The sequence below is a fragment of the Apaloderma vittatum genome, unplaced genomic scaffold, assembly GCF_000703405.1.
Source record: "Apaloderma vittatum isolate BGI_N311 unplaced genomic scaffold, ASM70340v1 scaffold44541, whole genome shotgun sequence".
In the NCBI taxonomy this organism is placed as follows: Eukaryota; Metazoa; Chordata; class Aves; order Trogoniformes; family Trogonidae; genus Apaloderma; species Apaloderma vittatum.
Genome location: NW_009699264.1, coordinates 1 through 8,743, shown reverse-complemented (window position 1 = coordinate 8,743; position 8,743 = coordinate 1). Strand labels below are relative to the sequence as shown.

The 8,743-nt window shown below is 37.1% G+C and overlaps 1 protein-coding gene across 1 annotated transcript; it reads left to right on the top strand.

The window, feature by feature from the left end:
* Nucleotides 1–1,047: 1,047 nt before the first annotated feature.
* LOC104280596 (integrin alpha-6-like) lies at nt 1,048–5,897 on the top strand (the record flags this gene model as incomplete). The annotated part of the gene is made up of 6 exons (XM_009878287.1): nt 1,048–1,146; nt 1,497–1,607; nt 1,691–1,789; nt 2,110–2,235; nt 3,712–3,841; nt 5,531–5,897. Coding segments are annotated over 5 exons (543 nt in total), but the record flags the coding sequence as incomplete, so codon positions are not given.
* Nucleotides 5,898–8,743: the final 2,846 nt, after the last annotated feature.

Genomic DNA, 8,743 nt, shown 5'->3' with positions numbered 1-8,743 from the left:
TGGGTTTTAGCTCAAACCCAGGACAGTTACCCTGTCTTCTGTTCCTGAATTCGTACAACATCACCACAGCATGTGATGGTCAGGCAGAAAGCTTGTCTCCAGAAGGATTTTGTCTTAAGCAGCTCAGAAGCACAACACATGAACAACGTATCGAGGGTTCAGCTTATCAGGAGATACTGTAACAGCTACTGAAGAAAATGTGCTGAAGGACAGATGCTGTGTCCCCGTGACTGGTTTTGCAATGGGTGCTGTTGTCCTGCTCTTAGAGGATGAAATTGCTGATTGCTTTAACAAATTTCATCAGCATTATTTAAACTTAATCATGATCTTACACAGAAAACAATAAACAGTAAACATCTCCTCAGCCTGGAGGAATTCCATGTACCTTTTTACAGAGAAAGAGCTTGCACTTAATTTTATTTACATCAAATATACTAGAATGAATTTCTCAAGCAAGTTTCATAGCCCTTCATTGTGCCTGTATAGCAAGATTTTCTTCCGTAAGCTCTGACCATTCTTGTTTTTTTCTTTCTTTTTTCCTCCGTATAATCCTAAGGTTATTTGCGAGGAGTCTTTAATTTTCACCATTAAAGCTGCATGCACCTAAACTCCTTCTTGTCAGATCACTACATTAGTTAATAAGACTTTAATTGAGTGTAATTACAATTTTAAAAAAATGTGTCTACTGGCCTTAGCCCAATCTTACTCTTTTAGCATAGTGACATTAATACCCTTTATATAGAACAAAAATGGAAATAGCAGTGACAGCTTTATAAAGATAAAACCCCCTTGACCTATTCAAGAAGGTAGGTGGTTAACCTTTCTTTAGGTTTTCTCAAAGTCTAGTAATTGTCCTGACTCTACTATTAGCAATAAATGTAGATAAGTAGGGATATATAATGATGTCATGCACATGCTGATCTTGGAACAAGAAAACACTCACTGAACTCTCTCTGCCCATATGCAGCCAGAATTAAAGATACTTATCATAAACTACTAAAACTCTTCTTACTCTTGTTTTTAATTGTTTTTTAAAAATTCATTTAGGAATCCCATAACTCAAGAAGGAAACGTGAGGTTGCAGAGAAGCAGACTACAGAGAGCAAGATGTTTTCTTTATTCTCAGAAAGAAAGTACAAGACCTTGGTAAGCATGACTGCACCAACTATGGTCTTGTCAGGTCCCTCCCTCTGCACTCGTGAGACACCTTTTCTGAGTTTGGTAGCGTGAAAGAAAGTATCTCTTTGCGTTGTTTTTATCTTAAATAGATGTATTGATGCTTTTAAAATTTGACTATTTAGATTATCTACCAATATAAGAAATAGGAAAAAATTTCTGTGTAGTTATCTACCTTAAAATAAAGAGGTAATAGCACCTTCATTGTATTTTCCTATTGCTGTCAGTACAGACAGATTTTGGTTCTTGCACACAAATGTGATATATAAACAATTTGTGAGGATGTGTTTCTATTTACATGTAGATATTTGCAATTGCAGGACTGCAATGTGAACGCACGCTGCGTGGACATAAAATGTCCCCTGAAGGGTTTAGACAGCAAGGCGTCCATTGTGCTGCGCTCCAGGCTGTGGAACAGCACTTTCTTAGAAGTGAGTCCATTTACCTGCCATTTTTGGAGGGTCGGAGTTCTTTCCCATTCTGTGCCTAATGTTCATACTTTATTTTGGAACAGGAATACTCCAAAATGAACTATCTGGATATTCTTGTTAGGGCTTCGATCAGTGTTCCTGCTGCAGCCAAGAATGTTAAACTCACAAATGAAGTTGCTCAGGTAGGTTCAATATTTAATGCTAATGATACATTATGGTTGTGTAACCATATGTGATGTTTCCAGCTTATCTTAAATAAAAAAAATTAAAACAAAAGTAGCTAAAAGTTTAGCTTTTCAACTGAATTCTGAATTACTGATTGGTTTTGCCTCTTAATCAGTTTTGAAAAATTCCCTTACTGTATTGAAATAATACCAGTAGGAACTTTTTCTTCAAAAACATTTTGTAGATGAGAGAGAAGAGATTGCGTAGATTGTAGCTTTATACTAAGCACGGATGCTTCTGAAATGCTCTTTCCATCCTCCCATATTTTCTTATTTAGGTACGTGTTACTGTTTTTCCTGCAAAACCAGTAGCACTTTATACAGGAGTACCTTGGTGGATCATTGCAGTGGCTATTTTTGCTGGAATACTGATGCTTGCACTGTTGGTATTCTTACTGTGGAAGGTAAGTTTTTATTCATCTGGTTATTTTATATTTACTGGTCTGCAACTGACAAAACAGCAAAGTAATGAAGCAAACGATGAAGTATTTTGGTTTGTACTTGGAACTCAGAAGAGAGCAAAACTGCCCAAACCATGTATTACCTTTATCTGTTTCTCAGTTTTGCAACATTTGGAATGAAGATAGTTGTATGGGAACGGTTGTTATGAAACGTTTCTGTTTCTACATCCTCAAAAAGGAAGTATTTTGAGTTCTGGGCAAAACTTGGAACAAACATTCTGAGTCCATGGTTAATCTGAGATGGATGGACACAGCTAATTGGGGCTTCTGCAATTAAGTGTAAAACTTCATGTGAACTATCCACAAATGTTTTAGCACAGCTGTGTTTTCCTAACATTAGAACTACCATTAAACTGATAGTAGACTAAAATAACCACAAGATACAGAAATAATACATAGCCAAGCATGTTGGTAAATTGTAGTACTGTTTCATTTAATCTTTGAAACCCTAAAGGATTAAATAAATGTCTATAACAAAAGGTTAACAATTAGCAAAAGAAAAAAATCAAATACCTATTTTTCTAACTAACTTTGGCATTTTTACAACAACTATATTTCCTAGTATAACAGGGCAGCCCTTTTATCCTTGGTTTTTAGAGGCAGAGGCAGTTAGTGTTTGCTGTTATGGGATAGCAGAAGGTTATTAAGAAAGAAGAGGTGAAGAAGAACATCATGTCACTTCTGGAGAAACTGCAGCAATTAACTTTGCTGAGGAACTACTATTTGCAGCAAGTTACCTCTCACAGGATAATTCTGACTCCCTTATTTTCTAATAAATACCCTGTCCCTACTGCAAATCTTCCTGATTGATTAGTACGTTGGGTGGACTATTAGATTATAACTACGAGTCTTCTATTGCACATGAAAATACCCACATTCTTCCCCACATGCATACACAGTGTAAATAAAATGCTTCTCTGGATGACAAACACTGTGTGTCTTATGAAGGACTTCAGAGACAGTTACATGATTGGTTTAAGCCAAGAGCTTCTGCCGTACAGGTCACAGCAGTACAGATTTGTTCTACTCTGGTTTTGTCTATCCTGTGCACTAGTCCCCAAACAGGTTTCTGTATAGAATTCTTTCTGCTCTTAACAGCCATCTTTAGTTGCTATGGACAGAATTTATGGTATCGTTATTAAAAAAAAAAAACACCCAACCAACAGATGCATTACAAATTTATCAAAATGCCTCTAAAATAATAGTCTTTACCTCAGGTTATTCTATGATTTCACAGACTGAGTTAGTCAAGGAAGCTCTCAGATCTAGGAATAGGTGAGCTCTTGAGATTTTATTTTATTTATCTTTTGCGTCTCTGAAGGGATAATGGGAAGATAGTTCCCAGAGTTAAGTCAGTTTTAGTAGGTTTGAATTCTTCCAGTCCACAAAAAATTGACTAAATACCTTGCTTCCTTGTAGTGCGGTTTCTTCAAGAGAAATAAGAAAGATCATTACGATGCTACATATCACAAGGCTGAGATCCATGCTCAGCCATCTGATAAAGAGAGGCTTACATCTGATGCATAGTATTGATCTACTTCTGTAATTGGTAGATATTGATGATATTTTTTAATTTCTAGCTGTGGCACATGCTGTGGTTGCAGTGGCTAACTATGAAGCTTTTACTGCATATGTTCTATTAACTTTTGAATTTCAAACTATCGTACTTGCTTGCTCATTCTGTCCATGGATTTTCAGCTTTTGGTGCACGTGAACAAGCACAGGTGTTTACCTTGTCCTAAAAAGCTTCTGTATTTCTTTAGAAAACATGTTGATCGTTGAAGTGGTTTTCAGTCCTTTTTTTTTGTAAAAAAAATATATTTTAACCGCACAAATAAGTTTTTTAAGCTTCAGAGATGATAATCAACACTGCAGAGCTAAGATTTAAAGCTAAGACTACATGGATGATAAACTTGCTTTACTAACCTTTAATGCATGCTGAAAGATACAAGTTGCTTGTAATGAAAAGGGTTTTCATCATGAGATTTTAATTGCTGTGGAAACATCTGTTTTCCTTCAATTCTAAGATATGCTTTTCCAGGAACATACTTTTCCTCTGCTGAAGCTACTAGATGCATGATGACTTATGCTTCGAGCAACATTAATTCAACTTTTGAGAGATAATGTGCATGTGTATTACATTAATAAGTGATGCTTGGGATGAGGGGGTGGAGAGGAATTCTTAACTAAAAAACATCAAAACTCTGTTTAATGAAATCTTTACTAGGAGATGGCTAAAGATTTGGTCTGTCTCAGTGTAATTTTTTTCAAATTCAGTTCCATATAAGTTCTAATTGTTTAAAAAAAACCCCACCAACCAACCAAAACCCACCACCCCAAATACTATGAACAAAACCTTGCCCCTTTAATTTTTTTTTTTTCTAGCAGTATCTAATGATGGCACAATGTCTTTTAACCTTAATCTTGACATCAGTGACCCATAAGCATGTAGAGTGTGTACCAGTCACCATCTTGGTAACACTGGGGCCACAACTGCATTTTGTTTTGAAAATTGATTTCAGTCCATTCCTCAATATTGAAAATCTGGTTTTGCAGTGCCTTTGTATAAGAAATGGCAGGGGACAGTAAACTCTACTATATTTCATCTAGGGAGACTTGAGTCGTGGCACATTACAAAACTTGTGAGTTATGTCTGTTTTTTATTGTATGGCAAACTAAGCGAGACTCTTGCTTTAACAGTGCCTATGTGTAGTTAATTCAGGTGGCTATAACTGAGCTGGTGCTTTTAAAAACAAGGCAAGGCCATACTGTAATTTTTCTTGAAGCTCCTGGAAATCTTTCTGTACATTTTTAAAGGTAAATCATGTCACCTCACAGGAAGATACTTACCTTCAGGAGAAGCAAGCTTTCCTGAACTGTATCTACTTCTTTGTGTAGCTTTAAATTCTTTCATTTTATGAATGGTTTAATAAGAAGACTTGAAAGACGTGTAAAACAAAATTTAGAAAGTTAGTGGAGGGAGTATTTTAAAGGTATTAGATTATCATCTGATTGTCAGATTGTGCCATTTGTCTTCAACTGCTGCTGGAACAACTAATGTAGCCCTGCTGGCTCACATTTTTACAGCAACACACACTACATTTTTGGCCTACATATTTTTGTTTTCAATTTTCTTACCTGTATATCTGTGCAGAGGAAGAATTCATTGTCCCTATCATTGTAGTACTTCGGCAGCAACTTAGACCTAAACTGTTCTTTTTTTTCCTCTCTGCCCCAGTGCGGGTTCTTCCAGCGTTCTAGGTACGAAGACAGTGTCCCCCGATACCATGCTGTAAGAATTCGAAAAGAAGAGCGACAGATCAAAGATGGGAAATGCAAAGACCTTGAGACAAAACAGTGGTTCACAAAATGGAATGAAAATGAAAGTTATTCTTAGGGAAAAATTATTTTCATCTAGCAAGTTCAGATAGAGGTTAAGGTTTTCATTAATGGAATACTGATGGAGCTAGACCTATGAACACTACGGACATTCACCATTTGATTGTAGATATTACTACGTGTATTGAGGCTTTTGTTTGCACGGTTTAAATTGCTTCAACAGACTTTATTTGCATTATTTAATTTCCAGACTGCCTCTTTCCCCCTTCAAATCTTAACTCACGCTTTAGAAGATAACGGTGTCGATTTGGGGTCTTCTCTGCAAAATACACAAAACCACTAGAGCAGACCTTTTCCTGTGATCCTAACCCTCTGCCAAGGTATGCAAGGGATGCACGGGTAAGGTTAAGACAGGTTCTCCACCCTTTCCTCAGTGCACAGCCCATTATAAACACACAGTGGCCTTAACACATTCTGTTCAAGTATAATCTGAAGACCTGCAAATCTACTTTAGTCATAAACTTTGACTGCTGCAGTAGTTAGAGCTTAACAAAAAGCATCATCTTAAATTACATGTGCAATAGGTCATGTTGCTCAATTTTTTTAATTTTTTTTAAGATCAGATTGTGTGATTCTTGCTCACAACAAATATACACAGGTTTTAAAAGAGAGGCTTGAATATTAGGTGTACTTTTTGTATATACATATTTTAGTCATTTTTGTATTTATTTTTGTTATAAATCATTGTCTTTGACTAACTGTTATGCCAAAGACTTAAAAGAACTTTCAAGTCCACTGTGTTTCTGAACTTCAGTTCAAGACCTGAGGCTTTCACTGCATTTTAGTAAGCCATTGAAGATGCCAATGCTTTCTAAAAATGTAAATATTTATTCCAATTATGTGTATGGGGGGCTTTTTTTTTTTCCTGATACTTGTAACTTTATGTAATAGGAATTATCAGGTCTTGTAACGTGATTTGTATTATGACTTCAGACTATTTAACAATGTGGACGCTAAGCAGAAGCACGGTTTTTAGATACAATTTCGTACTCACTGCAATAAAGTGGGAGGTTCTCTGGAAACAGCTTTCCAGCTTCATAGGGGTTTCCTGTTTGGCAAAAGGCATTGACTACTGCAACCATTACACAGCACTTGAAGGAGGCTGTAAAGGCCTAACTTACCTTAACTATGGGGGTCTGAGCTGATCCACCTTGAGACTACTGAATCGTCTTGAACACCTGAGTGGTGATTGATAGAAGTAGAACCACGATGTTGTGTTTGTCAGCAATCTAGTTATTGTAACATAACTGATAAAACTAGTTAAAGAGTTTACTTTTTTTACCCATGTTATAAAGTGTTGGTACTATTTAAGGACAGAGATTTAGCTCACCATTGTTTATTCCACGTGAAACAAAATTCTGCTCAAAAAGTATGCATATTAATTGCTAGTAATTTGAACTATGCAAAAACCTCTTGGTGCTTTTTCCCCTCATAGGGTAAAAACCTGCTAGGAGGGCAGCTGTCAAGTGTCTTAGTTTTACTACTACTAACTCAGAACATACCTTCCTGGAAGGTGTGGTCACCTAAAAAGTTATCATTATAGAAGGTGCATTAATTGAATAGGGTCTTCTTCCTCCTGCTAGATAATCTCAGTATGTTGTGAGCCTGATTTTATGAACACTTACACATGTATTTAGCTGCAACACAGTTTTGGAGCTTTTAAATTTTTAGATTACTTGCTGAAAAGCTCATCATCAGCAGAAGCCAGGCTAATCAGGGTCCAAGAAGCTTGACAAATAGCCTTGGATTTAAAAGCAAATTGTGGCCTTCGCATGAGAACATGAATGTCTTAGCAGTGTTAAACTGAAAGTTCTTGAAAAAATAAGTCATGTCACTGGTATACTTTTATCTCAAACTTTTTTAATACCAGCTAGCAATGCTACATCATTCCACGATTAGAAATTGCCTGTGGATATTTGTATAGAAGTGTGAAATAAATTTTTTTAAATGGAACCTTGTTTTTTAACAGTGATTTCGTAGCTGGGGCTACTTCAGTTAATTGTGCTAAATTCACTAGAAGACTTCGCCAAAAGTTGCAAGCTGTAACAAACTTTTTTCGATACTGCCATAATGCTCAGTGCCTTCCCCTCATGCAAAGGGGCAGATAAGGCAGCTGCAGGAGATAACACACAATCTCCTGCTTCCAGGCTGGTGCTGCAGTTGCCAGCCCTGGTAAGAGTCAGGCCTAGAGGCTGGCGGAGCAGGCTTTGGCAAAGCACCAAGTGCCAGCTCCTGTGGGCAGAGCTACCCTCTCCCTCCACGCTTCACTCATGTTGCCCAGGGCACCTGCAATGCAAGCATCTGCTAAAAGCTCTCCTGCCAGACTGGTGTTTCTGTAACTAGGGGGGACGGATGCTTTCCCCAAAAATCAGTCAAGGACTTACACCTGTCTGTGTTTAGCAGGGGAAGTTTGATACTGACAGTCGGTTACATGAGTGCAGGGTACAGCTTCAACTCCACCAAAATACTACCAAAATCCACAAACCCAGAAAAGCTAAAAAGAAGAAAAAAGAACCAAACAAAAAACCAGCCCAGCCTAGCAACAGAGAAAACCTGTGGTTTATCTCAACTTTTAGTTAACCCTCACAGAATACTTTGTTCACCTTTGCTGGAAGGAAAGACCTTGTGATGCAACAAAGCCTGACGATCAGGGCTAGCTTGCTGCATGCTAGGCCAGGGTTTGTTGTTGCAGTCAAGAAACTTCTAGGACTGGAAGGAGAGGATGAGGCTCGATCTTTCATATCATGTCAAAGATGGGGACTCATCTTGCTTTTATCCAATTATTCTTACTTACATAACTAAACCCACAAATATTTGTCCACAACAAGACAAAATATGGACTGAGAAAACAAGTAGCTGATCATAGGAAGTATAGTACAAATATAGTATATTAAGTTTTATATCTGTGCATATATACTATACACATGTAATAGAGGTAGTATATACTATCCAACCAGTAGTACAGTACTGTATGTACTAGTATATATGTATATACATGCATATATAAAAACCTAATTAGAGGGCCAGTTAGCTCAGTCGGTTGAGCATGATG